This window comes from Alligator sinensis, unplaced genomic scaffold (genome assembly GCF_000455745.1).
Source record: "Alligator sinensis unplaced genomic scaffold, ASM45574v1 scaffold109_1, whole genome shotgun sequence".
Classification (NCBI taxonomy): Eukaryota; Metazoa; Chordata; order Crocodylia; family Alligatoridae; genus Alligator; species Alligator sinensis.
In genome coordinates, this window is record NW_005841852.1 from 2277051 (window position 1) to 2296590 (window position 19540).

A 19540-nucleotide genomic window follows, 5' to 3' on the forward strand; every position below is an offset into this window, starting at 1 on the left:
AGGCGACCTTGTGGCTGCCTATAAGTTCATCATGGGGGCACAGAAGGGAATTGGTGAGGTTTTATTCACCAAGGCGCCCCCGGGGTTACAAGAAATGATGGCCACAAGCTAGCAGAGAGCAGATTTAGACTAGACATTAAGAAGAACTTCTTCACAGTTAGAGTGGCCAAGGTCTGGAATGGGCTCCCAGGGGAGATGGTGCTCTCCTACCCTGGGGGTCTTCAAGAGGAGGTTAGACAGGCATCTAGCTGGGGTCATCTAGACCCAGCACTGTTTCCTGCCTATGCAAGGGGTCGGACTCGATGATCTATTGCCCCTTCCAACCCTAGCATCTATGAATCTATGAAGGCCGACTATGTTTATGGCACCTTTTCTAGCCCCCTACCATATGGGGCGAGCAGAGCGGACCCTAAAGAGGGTTGTTCAGGCATAATTATAGCTGCCAAATCACATTCCTGCCTTGTCCAAGTGCCAAATGACCTTATAAGTGCCAGCTTCATTCCAGTTCATTAATAGGAGCTTCCAATGCTCACAGTCCTGCTCCTGTTATCACTAGCTGGTGACCCAAGGGCTTGAAAAATGTGATGGAAAAGCCATTTTCATGAAAGACTTTTCTTGATGTCTTTTGATGTGGAGAAGTGCAAGGCCACCTGTGGACCTGACTTGCACAGCTCCTCCCTCATGTACTCCCTGCATGCCTCATACAGGGAGGGCACCGCTATCTTGCTGAACGTGGTGTGTGCGGGCACTTGGTAGGATGTGGCCACAAGCACCATCAGCCGCCTGAACCCTAGCTGCTCAAGTAGGGAGAAGGAATAGCCATCCAGAGCAAGTATATCCCCAATGTTCTCTGTGATCTCGCTTGCCTTTGCAACACTCCCCCCTGTGTGCCCACCTTTCCCCTGCTGTTCCAGGGTGATGTGCCTCTGTTTCAGGGGAATGGGGGCTTTGGAGCGAGAGGGGGACTTCTTTTTGGGCACACTCCCATTGGTGCCAGGCTTAGGAGGAGCAAGGGGGTGGTGCCTGCAGAGATGCATCAGCATCCCCATGGTGTTTCTTCTCTTTGCCCCAACTGGTCTTATATCGGCAGTGCAGGCAGATAGCATACCTGGGATCATCTACCACCTCAACATGATCCCACACCACATTACCTCCTCACTTCTGGGATGCAGGTGTGGAGCTTGCCTGAAACCCCTCCTCAGCAGGCAGAGGCACAACAACAGGAGGAGTGGACTCAGCTGAGCTGCTTGCCTTCACAACCTCTACCTCAGTCTCCTCTGAACTGCCTCCTAGGGTAGGAGACCTGGCTCTAGGGGAACTTAGAGAAGAGTAGAACACAAACTCAGATTCCTTCTCAGTCCCCAGAATTTCTTTTGCTAGGGCTCTCAGGTCTCCTACTTCCATATCCAGCTCCTCCTCTGGCACTGGAAGGCTCAGGTTGGGAACTGAAATGGGGGTGGAGGAGACTGTCATGCTGGTGCTGCTTGTCATTCTGGTGGTGCCGGGGATGATGATTATGGCTGGTGTTATTGGAGGGGGTGTAGATGCAGGCACTGGTCCTACCTTCTAGATGCCACTAGCACCAGAAGCCTCATGCCTGCTAGTGCTAGGGAAGAGGCTGTGTCAAAGTTTGGGGGTGGAGGGGCTTATAACTTTCCCTCTGCCCCCTCTCCTGCCCTGGCCAGAGAACCTGGCACCTGCCTTTCCAGCATGCTTCATATTTTGTGTACTGGAAAAAACGTGTGTCTGGGTGAGTGTGTGTGTAATATATGTACGTGTATTGAGTGCTTTCCAGGCAAAGCACTGCTTTCTTTTCTTTCTTTCTTTTTTTTTTTTTTTTGGGGGGGGGGGGGGGAAATAAGAAGAACAAATAACAGAATTGTGGGGGCAGGGTAGGGAAGGGTAAATAGGAAACGATTAATGGCAATGGCTACAACTTGATAGCACGGCACTACCAAGCTGCAAGCCAAGCTTACAGATGTTGCTCTCTGCTGCTGCTCCAGACACTCACAGATGCAGCTGCAAAATGGCATACAGCAGTTCACAAAGAGTCTTTTTATGGCGCTTCTCTGTCCCTCTCCCAGAGCACTGGGATTGGAAGGGACCTCAGGGACAGATTGTTGTCACTGGCCAGCTACAGATGTCAATATCAGAACAGTCTCATCCCCACCCCTTCTCCTTCCCTCTTAGTTTATCTTTCCCTGCAAGCCCACCTTCTAAACAGTTCTGTATCAGCTCATCCAAAACATTTCAGAAACATCTGAATCATTTTGGAAATTTTCCAAAAGGTTTTGGATGGCCCATTTTGTTTCAGAGCTGTTTCGGAGCCTTGTGTTTCATTTAGGATTCGGTGTTTCGACCATCAAAATGTCCAAGTACAAAACGAAACGGCTGTCGAAATTTCACACAGCCCTAGTATGTCTGTATGTATGTATTTAGTGTCAATATTGCAGTAGCCAACAAGTATTCTTGACATTACCAACAATTAGCTTGTGCCTAAAATTAATAACTGTGAGTAACCTTTTAGCATCTTAAGCTACAAATGTTATTTATAGCAATATTTTCATCTAGCTATTGTTTCAGTCTAAAAAAATGTATAAATTGATTGATTTTAGAGAGGCAGCTTATTGCTATGAGTTCTTTCAAATTAAATTAAAATTCTATAAATGGGGAAGAAAAATGTTATCATAAACTCTCACCTTCATAAAACATCTACAAGCCATTAATACCACTGATTTTTAGGATGTGGACAAATAATCGCAGGAAACTGGATGATGTCATACACTGTAAGCAGGAGAATTAATATGTTGTTTTTAAAAAGGCAGACATTATCAAATAGCCACTTTTAAAATATTACTTGCCTGTTATTGTTCTCTGTTTTACACTCTGATGTAATTTACTTTAAAAAGTCCTTGATCCTGGTGGAAGAATTGAAACCGTGTTAAGAAAAGCACTGCTGAAACTGTCTGTAATTGATGCCTTTTTCTTTTAACATTTTAGGTCCCTTGTTGCTAATCTTGCTGCTGCTAATTGTTATAAGAAGGAAAAGCATCTTGATCTGGACAAGAACTGGAAAATGGTGGAAAAAGCCAAAGTTTATTATATAGCAGTAAGTTTGGCTTATTTTAAAGTTGTCAAGTGTTTGTGTATTACAGCAATCTCTATAAAATTTAAGCTGTAGTAGAAAACATTTTGCACATAGTGAAAGAAGGCTAAGGAAATTACTACTACTTCTATGAAGTGGTTTGATTTGTTTATCTTTACGTTTACAGCAATATTAGTACATTTTAGATATATGCTTCTTAAAATGAGTGCAGGAAACCATAAGAAACCAAAAATACTTTAAGAGCTTCTGTAATAGTGCATCAAATTTACATTTCACATTTGCTGGCAAATTGTTGTGAAGGATGCACAGATTATGTAGAAAAACACTATTAGCATAATTATTCACTGCAAACAGTTTGAGCTTATTTGTGTGAACAATCTTAATTGCTATTTATTCCATAGTAATTACCATGGCACCTTATAACTCAATATTTCAGAAACAATGATCATGACAAGTCTCTTGAATGTGGGCGGGGGTGGGGAAAGCTATGATTTAATGATAAAATCCTATTTCTGGGATCAGAGTTGGGGGTTTTTGGGGGGGGTGCGGGGAGTAGTGGTGACAAGAGTTAAATCCGCAATTAGTTTATTTGAAATTTATTGAAGCTTAGTGTATTTGTGTGGACTGCATACTGCCTAAATACAAAAGGTGAATTTGTTTTCATTTTGCTCTGATGTTGATATGACTGATTACAATTAGCAAATGTATACAACACCTATGATAGATTAAAAACACATAATATGCATATAATATATGGTTTCCGTATGACAGCTGCTGCCATTCTGCTACCTGAGCTATGTGGGAACAGCTGGTAAAGAGTGTAAAAAATTGATTATCCAGGAGGAACAAGTTCATTGAAAATACAGTTATTTCTTTCAGCTAGTGTTAATGTCTCCTACAGCCTGTTAGTGTGCACTGCTGTAGGCTTTACATGGTTGTTATTGATTCTTGTGTATGGCCAAGACTGCCCCTTTATAACTGTCAAAAAATACTTACACTGAAAAGGTTATACAAAGGAAAGACATCCCACTGCTCCTGCCACATATTTGAGATACATTTCAAGAATACATATTTCTTCAATAGCCTGCTCATTTTTAATTTATATTTAAAAAATGAACTGTGTTTTCATTTCCAAATAATTATACTGTAGTCTGTTCTGAATGACACACTTGGGGATAAGTGCTGTAGGCTAAAAATTGCAAAAAGGCTAAGAGTATTGTTCAGCAAAGAGGAATGACAAATGTTAGCAAAGCTGCTCTACACTAAGCTTTTTTGTTTTTCTGTATCTTAGTATACTTGCATATAAATACCAGTTAGTATTGTAATGTATTTTTTAGAAAAAATATTCTCAATGGAGATACTGCATAGAACATGTGAAAAGTTATACAAGGTGACAAAGGGATTTTGTTGTATAGATCCAGTCTACTCTATCCTAATTTTAGTTTTGAAGTCTGTCTTTTGTGTTCAGTCTGTTTGCATCAGCTACATGTTGAGGAGCTGATTAATCTTTTTGGTCAGGAATATTCCGTAGGAGGCATCCAAGCTTTATTCTTTTTGTTGACCAAGAGGCTGAGAATTTTCTTTCAAACTGAAAATACTACATTTTCTCACAAATAACTTGCACCTTATTCCCCTAAACCAGCTAGGAAAAATTGGAGTGCTCATTATATGCAAGGAACAGCCTCCCCATGGAGGCTGGACATTTGGCAGCAGGGGCAGGGAGCGGCAGTGTTAATTTTTATGGGGTCCCTTCCCCTCTACCCTCCATTGCCAACAAATGTCCAGACCTATACAACATCCTCCTTTCTAACAACATGCTCTCTCAGGCTTGCACATGTAATGGGCCTGTGGCCAGACCCTGCACACTGGCTAGATCCAGTGGTCTTGGGGCTGGTGCACACCTCCAGATCTGGCATGTCAGGCTTGGGGCCAGCACATGGCCCTGGCTCTCAAGCCTCCAACCTGGGCATGCAACCTCCAGTTCCCAGGTCCCTAGTCCTACTTAGTAGCCCCTAGCCTGCAGCCCCAGCATGTAGCCTCCATCCCTGAAGGCCCAGACCTCAAGTACTTGCCCATGCTCCAAGATATAGGATCTTTTTTCCTTCTTGGGACCTTCCAAAAATATTGTGTTATACTGTGTATTTTTGTGTTATATTTGGGACCTTGTTATATATAAGAAAATATGGTAAAATTGAAGATGTGCACTTTGACTGGAAAAATAAATAGTTGTGAAGTGCTTGAGAAAGTTTTGAGAGCGCTCAAATTAAGGGAACATTTGGCTTTAGGAAGGACCCTAAGAATATTAGTACAGAAAAAGTAGATCAATATTTTGTTTTTTGCATCCTTCACTCATTACAGTATTTCTCTGTTGTGACTTCTGCAAAGTGTATTATTGCCACCACCACTACTCAAGACAAAAAATTAGGAGTACTGAATTGCAAAATGTGATTAATATGGTGATTGCATGATAAATTGTAATGTTCCACATATTTGGGGAACTTATGGGGACTAAAATGGCAAACCAGCCACAAGGGTGTTCCACACCTTTAAATTAAATGTGTGGCATGTGTCCTAGGTTGGGGGCTGCTGATATCAACAAGCAACTGAAGATGGAAGCCCTGGGTCAGGTCCTGAATCCAGGACCCCAAATATCCCCTGCCTTGCAGCGCAGGTCTTTCATGTCCTCATGTGGGAGAGCTCATCAGTTCCCTGTGATCAGGACCATGTAAAGCTCCATGCTGCAGCTGATGGGGTTTAAATGGCCCTGTGCAAGGGGTGCCCATTGGCATAAAATTCGTTAAATTCCAATTGCACACAGAATTCCTCAGATCTCTATTGTGTGATCATAACATCTGTGAGCAGCCTAAAGGTGTTTTTCATGACTTTCTAGAAGTGTTTTAATGTTAAAGTTGCTCACAATTTTCTAAACCAGTAAGGGCCAATGTTTTGGTAGGTGTGCCACAAAACCCCACGCCCTCCCCAAGTCCCACTATGATTGTCTTCCCCTGCCTGATCCATTGCTTTTCTCTCTAGTTGCTGCTGTTCTCTCTGCTCCCTCCCACATCTTGTATAGGCCAAACAAAATGGCTGTGCATGCTTCTTGTTGCACACATGCCACAGGTTGGCCATCCCAGTGTAAACTATTCCATCTGTATTAGGGATCAGTGATTTGTTGTTTTATTTGCTTGGCTGAGTGTTTATTCTTATAATTAAATATATGCGTAGCCTTTGTCTAGTCTGTCATTATTTCTAAAAGTCTCCACTTTGGATATGCATATGGATAGCTGCAAGGCCCTCAGACAAATTGGCAGTAAATATTAGATAAAATATTATCCGCACATGATACTGTCTGTTCATTTATTTTTTGGCATTACTCATGAAACATAGTACTTAACAGTGCTATGGAATATCAGCAGTGGATCCCTTTGTTGCCTGTTTTCCATGCTTTTAATACATTCTTTTGTCCATGTGAACAAGTTCTATTTCTTATTAAATATCATTAGACTTACATAATTCACAGTTAAGTAGGCATAGGAGGTCAGTGGAACAGAAGATTTTCAAGCACTTATGCAGGTTGCCTATGTTACACTCTGGCAGGCAAAGGGTAAATAGCACAATGGTATTCTAGTTTCTTGAATATATTTCCTTTCTTAGTATAATTTTCTACTCTGAGTGGGAGATCTCAGCAGAAATTAAACAAATACTACCTAGGTAATAAAGTTCTGCATCCAGACTGACCAGGCGTTTTGTTTTTCTTTGAATTTGTTGCAATATGTGGAAAGATTATCAAAATACAGTTTCATATTCACTTGCTACTAAAGTCAGGAATACTTAATTCAAAACAAATGTTATCCTGAGTCTATTAAACAGTAGGGGTGTGCAAAGTGGGCCGCATTTGATTCGTTCATTTGGATCACTGTTCTGATTTGATTCGGTCGAATCTGATTTGATGTTGATTCAGAGAATCAGCAATTCGGCCATAGACACAGCTTTAAATGTTTTTCTACATACCTCGAGGTACCAGGTGCAGCTTGCAAGCACTGAGATGGTGGGGTGGATGGAGCATCCCACAGGAGTGCAGGGGGGCCCTCCATGTGCTTGGCAGTGAACCTGGATCTTCTGGGTCTGCCAGGGAGCACACAGCCCTGCATGCTTGCCAGCGGTCCCCCCCCCCCCTGCACTCCACCAGCTCGGCGATTGGCTGCAGAGGGACCCCGAGTGCCCCCCCAGACCCAGGAGGCACCAGTGGGGGGCGGTCCTGTGCGCTCCGCGGTGAACCCAGAAGTGGACCGGAAGTGCTTCTGGTCCACTTCCAGGTCCGCCACTAAGCGCACTGGGACCCTCCACCCCTGCGCATTTCCATGGGATGCTCCATCTGCCCCACCGTCTTAGCATTCACAAGACACCTAGTACCTTGAGGTACGTAGAAAAAACAGTTAAAGCTGTGTCTATGTCCAAATCATTGAATCTTTCCGAATCTCTCCAAATTCATTCGGAGGGTTCTGATTCGATTCAGAGAGATTAAAGGGTCTCCTGATTTGATTCAGATTTGGAGATTTGGCTGCCAAATCGGGCTGAATCTCCACCGAATCGAATCAGCAACTGAAGCTGCACACAGCCCTATTAAGCAGTTCCATGTTCTAGGCTCAAGAGTGCAATTCTTTCCCAGAAGAGTTTTGAAATACTCTTTGATCACCTACACATACTTACTAGACTAGGTACAGATGCCTTGCCAATGCATCATTCAGCAAAACAGCATGTAGATGAAACTCAGCTCTGAAATCTAATCAAGTCACACACTGAGAAACAGGTAGAGGATGAACAAAAAAACAAACAAAAAATAGACCCATGACAGAGCCCTGAAAAAGAACTTTTTACTGCGTAGGAACACAATGAATTCCTTTTAGCCATCTGGTGATAAGATTGACTAAACAGATCTGAGAAAAATTTGCCAAAAAGAGAACCCTGAAAACCATGGATAGAAACAAGACGTGGTAGAGATGGAGTCATTTCTCTAAAGCTTGGAAAATGAAAAAGAGGTGTAAATGAAAGACAAAGGGAAAGACAGGGAAAAAGGCATGTTTAAGTTACATTAGTTATAAAATGATCTACAGTTTTATCACCTATTCATATAGATACCCTCAAGTCTCTTCCTTCTCCTTTCTTCTCCCAAGTTTGAAACAACGTTGCCAGCAATTTGTTCCATTGGCATAATATCTCCTCTCCTCATTCATTCTGCATCAGCTGCACCACTGGTGCCTGATTACACATCACTGTTGGCAGCTTATGGCTGGTTTTCATTGGGCTTTAGCAGCCTTCTCCTGTTCTCAGTGATTATATTTATTTCAAGCATAAGTCAAGAGTTCTACCAAGGGTGCACATCACCACTCTGCTTTTGGAGTTGTTAACCAGCCCTTACCTTGAAACCTTAGTTGGATCTTACTTGTTTAAATTTGTTCTTAGTGGTTTTCTTCCATCAGTGTGTACCTTCTTTAAAAGACTTGCATTATTGAACACCTACAAGTTATAATCAAAACATTCAGAATTGGTGTGATTTAGGTCCGTAGTGAGACACGTTAATGGTCTGATTTTCAGATATGTTGGATGCTTTGCAGCTATAATTGTTGAATAGTTACATATTTAAGTAAGTGGACTGGTTTTTCAGATGCGATGACCATTTGTAACACCTGCTGAAGACTATGGGAGCACTTACTTTTGTGCTTAATTTTAAATAGTTATGTTGGAAAATTTTGGCTACCACTTTCAATATTATCATATATGTCAAAAAACTGAAATTGTATGTCCTATAAGAAAACTCTGCTTGTTAAAGATTGTTAAGGAGAGCAGGAAAAGTTGGGAGAAGGTCTTCTGAGAATTTTTATTTTGCTCTCAGATTTACATCTCTTTTGACCTGCAATTTTCTGTTTAGCCACACAATAATGGAAAAATTGAAGAAAACAGAATATGCCCTTTTTGTAGGACACCTTGTAGGAGTCTAACTCCATTCTGACAGTTGATTTTGCATTGTCATACAACCAGATACATTTTAGCTTTTCTCTGTGTATTTTATACTGCTGCCATAAAGGGAAGGTCCACATCCCTATTTCCCCAGTTAGTCTTATTCAATTTCTTAGTCAATACTGTACCCACATTCATTTAATGTTTGTTGTTGAAGGTGCTGAGTAGAAGAAGCAGTGTCACTTGCTGCTGTGATAGCATTTATGCTTTATGGCTATGTAGTCTTGGAAGTTCTTTCTTTACATCAGTTTTTCTTTTGACCCTAAGCAGGAGCTCCTTACTGAGCATGGGAAATTGCAATATTGATTGTAATTATTGTTCTCAATATAGTAACTCACATGGTATTGCAGTCAGTTTTACTGTTGACCGATTACAACAATGTCACACCAATTCAATCATTCAATTAGTTGAATACCTAGTGCATCTTTCCATCAGAGGAAAAAAAATAGATTGTGGGTAAGGAACATCTTCAAATTAATTTTTAAAGTTATGCCTTGTAAAGTAAAAAAAAGACTGCAAAATATCAGTGCTAGCATATTAAATGAATCTATTCCCAATCTATGCCATTTAACATTTGCAAGAATTTCTTGAGTGTCCAGCTCTTTATTTCACTTTGTTCATGAAAAAACAGTATGACTGTCACTTGCAGCATCTTTAATATTGGTGATGGTCTATAGTTCCTCTTATGCTTAACTTTTGTGTTGGCATGGCTTGTGAGCATCAAGTTCCCCAGTATCCAAGAACCATTGCTGACAAGGAGTCAGAGCAGTGAAGATTTCTGACCTTATGGCCTGGTTATACACAGCTGGTGCCTTGGTTATCACAAGTTACCACTTGGTATCACAAGTTACCATTCCACTTTCATAGGAGATGGTCATGCCTAGATCTTGGTATCATGACTGTCAGCCTGGTTTTCATAAGATGCTACTTCACCACAATCCAGAAAAGCCTGAACTTTCCTGTGTGTTTGTGTTGGTAAACCAGTGAAGTTTGTTAGTACTTAAAGATTACTGGTATAAGTTTTAAAACTAGTTCATGATCTCAGCTAGGACCATTAAGCTACAGTGATTTGAAAACCCCTTTATACCTAAATGAGAGCATTCCCAGTTGAAGTTTAATGTACATTACCATGCACACACTGACTTAGATACCTTCAGTTGATTTTTTTTAGCTGTCTAGTTCATCGATCATAGAAAAGTAGGATTGGAAGGGACCTCACAGAGTCATCTAGTCTACCCCCTACTCAAATTGGGCTCATCCCTGTCTAGACTGTTCCAGCCAAGTGTCTATCTAATAACCACTACATTACAGAAACTTTTTTTTGAATGATGTTGCCCTCTATTAGCATTGTTTGTAGAATAAAATCTTCTAAAACTGTCCAGATCAGGGGTGACCAAGATGTGGCCCATGGGTAAGATCCAGCTCACTGAGCTGTGTCATCTGGCCTGTAGTAGAGCTCATAACAGATCCAGAAATTTGACAGTGTGGGGAGCAATGGCAGTATTAACTGCTGGAGTTCCCACAGCCATAGCAACTAACACTCCTGCCACTTGTTCTGCTGCCAAATTTCTAGACCCATGGAGAGTCTTGTGGACTAGATCTGGATCATGGAGCTGCATTATTTGGCCTGTGGGGCTGCTTGTGGGACCATAAATTTGATGGGTGGTGGGAGTAGTGGTGGCTATTACTTCCCCGGGAGCTGCAGCAAATAACACTGGGGCTGCCAAATTTGAACCTCAGCGGGCCAGATGATGTGGCTCTGTGCTTCAGATCCAGCCCACAGACTGGCTCCGTGTCACTCTTCTGGCTCATGGGGCTGGATGAGTTGGGCAGCACTCGTCTAAATCATATGCATTCACTTTGAAGAGAATAGTCCAAAAATATCTGTTGTGCTTTAATAAAAGGCAGCTTTTAAATCTTATCTATTTTGTTTGAGTTGATAATGTTTAGTTAACCAGTAATGTAATGGAAGTTATTTAAAAAAATGATCACCACAAACTAAAAAATTATGCAATTACAGTACAATTACATTCTTCAGTATTCATTTTTTCATAAAAGTAATGACAAACACAGATTTAAAAAAAAAATAGTACTTCTCAAGCATATGCATTCTGCTTTTAGGTTATTTTTGAAATGTAGGATGTCATGTATTTAAGGTGGATAAATACATGTAGGGTTAGGCAACTGCGCAGTTAGCATCTCATGTAGATGCACTCACTGTGTCTCATTGATATTTTTATATTTACTTTCTCACAGTTCCTAAAAGCTTGTCTAAGCAAGGAGATACTGGGGTATCAAGCAAGGGCTTGATGGCAGAATTATCTAGTTTCAGCAAGAGCCTGTCAAAACATAAGCTTGATGTCAGCAATGCGTAGCACAGTTTTAATATTTCACATCATTTTTACATGTTTTTTTACTATTCTACTTCAGAAAAAATGTGATTATTATAACAATGCAAGTATAAATGAAATTTCTTTTGTGCTGTCTCCTCCTTTCAGAGGCATGTTAAATGAAGCCATTTTTATTGTAATTTACTGATATGATGATTATGATAATTTAAGATGGATTGTGATAGTTTTGTATATTAAAATACCCTGGCACTTTGTAGGCATTATGGGAAACAAGTGACACACAGAGACTGGCAAGAATCAAAATATCCACTAAATGTTCATAGCTGTGGGAAACTACAGTTCTTTTGTCTCCATTGATCCTCTACACCATAAAACTCTGACAGTGTTGCCTACATCACTACATCTATGAAATGACATTTTTGGGAATAATTCTTAGCAGCATATAGTTGCTATGTTATTTCAACGGCCAGTTATATTTTGCTATTTCCAAAACTGCCCTTTTCTGATGCTGTGCTTTCTTAAAGTTATGAAAAAAAAGAAACACATTACTGTCTACCATGGGCAGGTCCTATAACTGCATTGGAAGCAATATCCACATGTTCTCAGGCTTTCAAACATGGCACACACACATTTCCTGTCCTATAAATTGAGAGAGAGCCTTTTCTTTTCCTTCCTCTTAAAGAAAAGGAAACCAATCAAAATGTGAACAAAAGGACTGCGTAAATTATCACCGTGATGCATTAGCTTAGTACCATGATACCTTTTGAATGTTGAGAAGGCACACAATGAAGCCTCAGACTACCATTTCAGAAGGTGCTTTTGTATACTGATGTCTCTACCACTGTCTTCTCAAGTAATGTATGTAGAAAAATAGCTCAGAATTAAATGTTTTATTTTGTTTTCAGATTGAGAGTCACAACGGCCCATTATTTAAAGGTAAATGATTTGTAGCTAGTGGTGAATAAATCCCTGAGCAACATTTTGAGAGAGGTTACCTTTCCTTTTCACAACTGGCAAATAAGCAGGAGCCTAACAGAGAGATTAAAAATGTTTATTTGTAAGTGTGCACCACCAGGTTATTAATGATCTTTATTTATAAGAGAAAATATGCACACTCTTTTTACCCCCTCACCCTTCCTCTACCCCAGTAGCCTTCAAATTGTAGATAGACTTCCTTAGCCCAGTAATTAGTGAAGCTCAGTCATTGCTCCTCTTATCATGTGATTTTTAAGAATGCATTATTAGAGCACTTACACAGCCAGTCTAGCTGCAACAGCCAGGCGGCAACAGCAGTGCCATTTTTCACAAAGAAAATGTTGAACAGGAGCCAAATGTTTGGTGGCAGAGTCTGTTGCTAGGAAATCAAGTTCCTGAGGCGATTAATGACAAAGCAAGCAATAACAAGAAGGCAGAATTACAGATTTAAAAGAGAAAAAAAAGTGGTTGGTGTTATAATTACCCAAAGAAATCCACACTCATTACATTGGCTGTTTTTATGATTGACTTTAATTGGAGGTTAGCTCAGATATTTAGCTCCTTTCCCACCCCTTTAAACACACACATGCACATAATCTGTAGAACTGCAGACTTGTTTTTCTAAGCATTGAGAGGAGCTTGCCCTGTAATTTGATCCCCACTGACAGATGCATTTTCTATGCTGCCATTTTGAATTAACCTATTGTGCAACAATTTTCCTCAGCTCTGTTGAATAAAACATCAAGTCTTATTACCTCAGATGGATTTGATAGAGTAAAAGAATGTACTTCTAGCTGAAGTAGACTGTTTGCAACGAGTTCAGTGATTTGAACTCTGCCAACGAGCACCAATAATTTGTGATGTATACTTAAAGAATAAGGAGGGAAGAGCCACGTGGGGGATCTTTTTTTGGCAGTATGGAGTTCAGACCATGACCTTAGAGTAGTATCTGTGTTTGCACAAAGATTTTTCCTCTAGACAAGGGCTTTTAGATAAAGCCTGTTAAACCAAGACAATTTTTTACCATTTATTTGGGTTTTCTGAACCTTGATCTCCCACATCCCAGATGAGTGCCCCAACCACCCATCTGTTATGGGGTTAAGAAAATAGCTATTTGAATCTTCATTTGAGCCATCCCTCCTGGAGAGAAAGTCTCCCTTCCAAATTCACATTCATGTAAATAGATTTTTTAAAAAACCCAACTGATTTATTTCTCTATAGTAACTGAAGAACTGATTCATGTTGCCCTCTTCCCAGTTAAAAAAAACTCATCCAGCCAGTTCAACCAGATTTTGGCATGGAAGAGACAGGAAACTGTATCTGACATTTAAATCCTGTCCTGTTTCATTGATCATTTTGAATACTAAAAAATGGACTGTTCCCATTTCATATAGATAATGATAACTGAGAAAATATCACAATCCATTTACTGTACCTATAAGTGAGCATACAGAAGCTGAACTGTAAGAGCTACATGATGTCACAACTCTCCAAATTCCTAATCAAACAGTGAAACAATAGAGCTGCACATATTCTATCCAGCAATGCACACATTGCTAATCAGATGCCAATGCCAAGCTGTCTGCTTTGTTAAATACCCAGGTTCCCTGAGGCAAGAAGACAGCTGCTATAACTACTATGAAATTTGGTAGCTCAATCTATTTTTGCTACCCTTGGGCTATCAAGCTACTGTTAATTTAGACCACCCCAATTGGTACACTTTAGGGATTTTTTTCAAAGTGTTTGTAATTAAAATGATAAAACATCATTATTACTCTGAAGATGTTGTGTACGTTTTGCATTTGACAGATACCTACAGAGATAAACCCAGCATGTAATTTTCATTGACATAATGGTTGTAATTGCATTTCCCATTTAAAAATATACTGCTTCCTAGAAAAATGAGAAGCAGCAAAAGGGCATGCTTTTATTTCATTAGCAGAATTTGTAAATCTGCACAAATGCTAAACCAGTCTATCGGTAATGAGCTGCTTCAACTGCAAAACCTAAATCAGGCTTTATACAAGACAGTGAGTGAGTGAAAATAGATATTCATCAGCCCCAACACTACCACCAGGGGGAGGAAACCTTAGCATGAAAATCTACACTGATTGGACTGCCAACAGATTTTGCAGCAGAGGCCTGAAAACATACTTATTCTGCTCTCCCAGATGACTCTGCCTTTAGGGACATTGAGTCTCAAATTATATGTAAAGTCTGGGCAGACTTAACACACTATTTAAATGTAAATTAAAATGGGAAGCCTCTGTATTCTAAGGGGTGTGTTGAGTCAATTTGAAGGAGATTTTTACTGCTATCCTCCTGCTTGTCAATCTTTATTAGATGCTATCCTTATGAGGATATAAGAATTTAGTCTGTTACCATGTCAACTTTGTTAAAGAGAGATCTCAAAACCAAAGCACAGGGAAATTTGGAAGTATACAGGTCTGAGTTGCATTGTTATCAGGCTGTATCTTATAACATTTGAGGATGTTGCTATTTCTTAAAATAAATTCAGATTGAATTTAAACCTGCTGTAAAGATTTCTCTCCTAAATGAAATTTAACATTAACACAAAGGGTCAGATTGAGATAATAGTTATTTAAAATAAAAAGTTGAACAGAAAAAGAATGCTACTAATAAATTATCAGTATTTAAGCGTGCACAAAAGATCTAAGCTTAGGGTTCCACATTTCTTTTATTAGAGTTGATCCCAGTAACATGTAAAGGCATGGAAATCTGTAATATTACTTTCCCTATTTTTTGCTTTTGTTATCGATGGCTGCACTATAAACATGTGTTTTTTAAATTCAGACCATTCTTCAGACGAAAGCTTTTTCTGATGCTACTTAAAATGCAGCTCTGGTTTGGAAAAATTATACTAAAATGGGCATTGTGGATCTTTTGATCCAATGTGCTCTGTTTTACAAGCAACAAAGTGGTTTTCAAACAGGAGTACCTGAAAATTCAACCTGAATTCTTAGAATCAAGCTGCTTCAACAGTAGAGTAGTGAGATTTGGAGGCCAATTATACTCTCATTTACACATAAATAACTGTATGTGGAAAAAATAGATATGCACAGATTCAAATGAAGGAACAATTTATGCTGCTAAAAGGTTGCTTCTTGTGATGATGCATGAAGGAAGAAGAATGCAACAGGTGCATGATGGGAATGGATAGAATTTCAGGCACCGTTCCCTGTCATGGTTCCTGCAGTATTGCTTCTCAACAGGTAGTTACCCATGAACTATGGTTTTAAGCCATAATTTTTTCTTTTGTTTTGAATGCTTTTAAAGCTCTTAAAATTTAGGAATTTGTACTTTAGCATTTGCTTTTAACAAAATGGCAGGACAGTCCTTGGTTTTTAAGTTGTAGAGTGGCAAAAATTCATATGTGGAGTCCCCCAGGGCTCGGTCCTGGAGCCTGTACTGTTTAACATCTTTATCAGTGATCTTGATGTGGGTGTGGAAAGCATGCTGTCCAAATATGCTGATGATACCAACATCTGGGGTGAGGTGGGCATGCTGGAGGGGAGGGACAGACTCCAGCTAGATCTAGACAGGTTACAGAGGTGGTCGGATGAGAATAGAATGTAATTCAACTCAGACAAGTGTAGGGTGCTTCATCTAGGGAGAAGGAACCAGCAGCACACCTATAGGCTGGGGAACACCCTTCTTATCAACACAGTGACAGAAAGGAATCTTGGAGTCATTGTTAACTCCAAGATAAACATGAGTTGCCAATGCGAAGAAACAGCCAGTAAGGCTAACCGCACCTTGTCGTGCGTCTACCGATGCATCACAAGCAGGTCCAGGGAGGTGATCCTTCCCCTCTATGCGGTGTTGGTCAGGCCACAGTTGGATTACTTCGTCTGGTTCTGGGCACCGCACTTCAGGAGGGATGTGGCTAGCATTGAGAGGGTCCAGAGGAGGGCCACTTGCATGGTCAAGGGGCAGCAGGTCAGGCCCTATGAAGAGAGGCTAAAGGGCCTGAATCTATTCAGCCTGCACAAGAGAAGGCTCAGAGGGGATCTGGTGGCCATCTACAAACTGACCAGGGGGGATCAGCGGAAATTGGGTGAAGCTCTGTTCCCCTGGGCACCACTGGAGGTTACTAGGAATAACGGCCACAAATTGTTAGAGAGAAGGTTCAGGCTGGACATCAGGAGGCATTACTTTATGGTTAGGGATGCCAGGCTCTGGAATGGGCTCCCATGTGAGGTTGTCCTCTCTCCTATCTTGGGGGTCTTCAAGAGGAGGCTGGATAGATATTTGGCTGGGGTGTTATGACCCCAGCACTCGTTTCTGCCTTGGACAGGGGGTCGGACCTGATGATCTGTTTAGGTCCCTTCTGACCCTAAGCACTATGAAACTATGGAACATATAACTTGAACATGTTCCTTCATAAGTCAGACACTGTATTTTAGAATGGCATCAGCTGATTGCAGACTAGTGGCATGCAGAACTAGCACACATGGCCATAATAGCAACTTTGTGTTGGAAAAGGAAAGATTGTATAGGCTCTGCAAAGACACTTGGGCAAGCTTTCAATGACAACATATTAAAAACAAGCTAATACAGGCAACCTCGCTTAGTGCTCTTAATTGGTTCCTGAAAAACTGAACGTCAAGCCAAACCAAAAGTATTTGACGACCCAAGATAGTGACTGCAATTGTTTTTAATGACCCAAGATGGTGACCGCGAATGTTATAGTGAAACTCACTGAGCGCTAAGTGAAATCAGGTATCAATTTAAAATGAGTGTTATAGCGCTAAGCGAAACAGTGTTAAGCGGGGGTTGCCTGTACACAAAATTATACCACTTGGAGATTGGACTTTCATTTTGTAACAGAGTTGCCTGCCTCTTCGAGGCCCGGTAGGTTTTGGATTATCCATACTATCTGATTATCAATTTCAATTGGGAAGGAGCTGGGTGATTCCTATAAATAGTTGAGAGTTCATTTGAAGCAGCTCCATGAATTAAGTTGGCTTTTTGGTTGGCCCTCGAGAAGGGAGAAAAGGGCTGTTTGTACTTCAGAAAAACCCTAGCTTATAAAAGGGAAGCAAAAGGGAGGGTACGTTTGCACTTTATAGACTAACCTAAGTGTGTGTGTGTGTGTGTGTGTGTGTGTGTGTGTATGTGGAATCTATACTATGCTATACTATACTACACTGCACTATACTATACATAGCCATCCCAAATGCAAACTCCAAGAGATTCCCATATATATATGAGAGACAAGTGCTACACGCAGACACACATATATATACTGAGATGAGTCTCTGAGAGTTTGCATTTGGGATGGCTGTGTGTGTCTAATATATATAGCACTGAAGTTCATCTCTGAGAATTTGCATGTGTATGTGCGCACACGTGCACATGTGGGTGTGTATGTGTATATAGCACTGAGGTTAATCTCTGAGGGCTACTGTACATGTTCAGGGAGCCTGCTCTGACACACTGGAAATCCAGTGCATCGGAACAGACTTGATTAATCGAGTCTGCTGGAGCATGGAAATTGACATGCTCCAGCAGCCTTCTGCGTCATGTGTATCAATGTCCCCTTGCATCTCTGCACTGAAAAAAATGGCGTTTGGGCATTTTGAAATAAAACATATTGACCATTTTTTCAGCATGGGGACACTGATACATGTGACGTGCGGACACTTCTAATTAGCATGGTTTGCTAATCAAAGTGCTTGACACCATGTCCCAAAGCACATGTAAAAATGCCCTCAGTGTTTGCATTTGGTATGGCTATGCATATCAGTCCGTCAGAAAGGTGACATAACTTTCAAAGTATATTTGGATAAAGGCAATAATGGTAAGCAATTGTGGTTTACATTTCAAAAGAAAAACTTTTATCAGGAGGAATCTGCTCTCAGGCGAATAACACCTGGAAGCTATCTCATGCAGAGATTGATCTTTTTCAGCCTTGACTAGAATGAGGGAGAGTCTATATCTCTCTTGAATAATTGACAGCCAAGGAAATTTAGCTAACAGTTTATTGATTGAAAGGATGTGTATATATTTCTATATATCTTAAATACAATTGTAAATTCAGAGTAACAACTGTCATAACAGACATATACATATCTTGGGCGGGGGTGGGGGGGTCATCTGCATAATGCTTCCCAAAAATTGAATGGGAAAAAATTATATAAGGGATACGCTTTAATGTTTATGTTAATGTCTTATATTATATCTCTATGATCTTTAGGTCCTTATGTGATTTATGTTGCTTGTATAATAAATCTTTTTGCTATTCTATTTACCATAATGATTGCCTGTGATAAATGTGATTTCTCAGAGCAATTAATGAATGTAGGTTTGTCTCTTATACAAACTGAAGGAATGTGACTCATAAAGGCTAGGGAGAGACATTATACACAAACTGATTTAAGTGATCAGAAACTGGTTTAAACATGTAACAGAACAGATGTTCAGTGCACATAAACCAGTTTGAAAATGGCTGGAACCGGTTTAAGATAAACCTGATTGAATGTACTGTCAGACTTAACTAATTTGGCTCAAACCAGTTTATGCAATGTCTGTTCCAGACCCCTTCCTGGTTTAAGATAAACCAGAGACCCCCAGCATGCTTTCTGGGACACTTTAAACTATCCACTTTGAGACAACAAACAATGTTGCCCGTTTCTGTATAATCCTGTTCCCTGGTATACAAGCAATTTATGAAAGTGAACATATGAAAACAGCTCTGCAAATGATAAATATAGCATGAGAAGTTCTGCTTGAAGAAAAAGTGGTTACAACTAACTAATAACTACCATAGCTGAACCCCCCCCCCCCCCAAAAAAAAAAAAAAAACCAAAAAAAAACCATGTATAAACTGAATTTACTGGGGGTTTGTAAACAAGTGATTTGGTATTTTCAAAATTATGGAAGGGCTTAAGTTTTGATCCAACACACAGGCTATTATCTTCCAGATATTACATGAGGAAAATGTTAAAACTATCATCTTCATAATTACAATATCACCCTTATATTATTTCCCATCCCAGGCCATTCTGAGGATTTTAACATTTCTATTGGCATTACCCTTACAGGAACTGCATTCTAGATTCCTGCT

At 40.3% G+C, this 19540-nt stretch overlaps 1 protein-coding gene across 1 annotated transcript in view; it reads left to right on the plus strand.

The window, feature by feature from the left end:
• The window catches only part of ADK (adenosine kinase), a 563842-nt gene that overhangs the window by 268032 nt on the left and 276270 nt on the right, over positions 1-19540 (plus strand). Inside the window, exon 6 of the mRNA XM_014523581.2 lies at positions 3001-3109. Coding sequence (XP_014379067.1) covers positions 3001-3109 — 109 coding nt within the window. The remainder of the gene's footprint in view (positions 1-3000; positions 3110-19540) is intronic.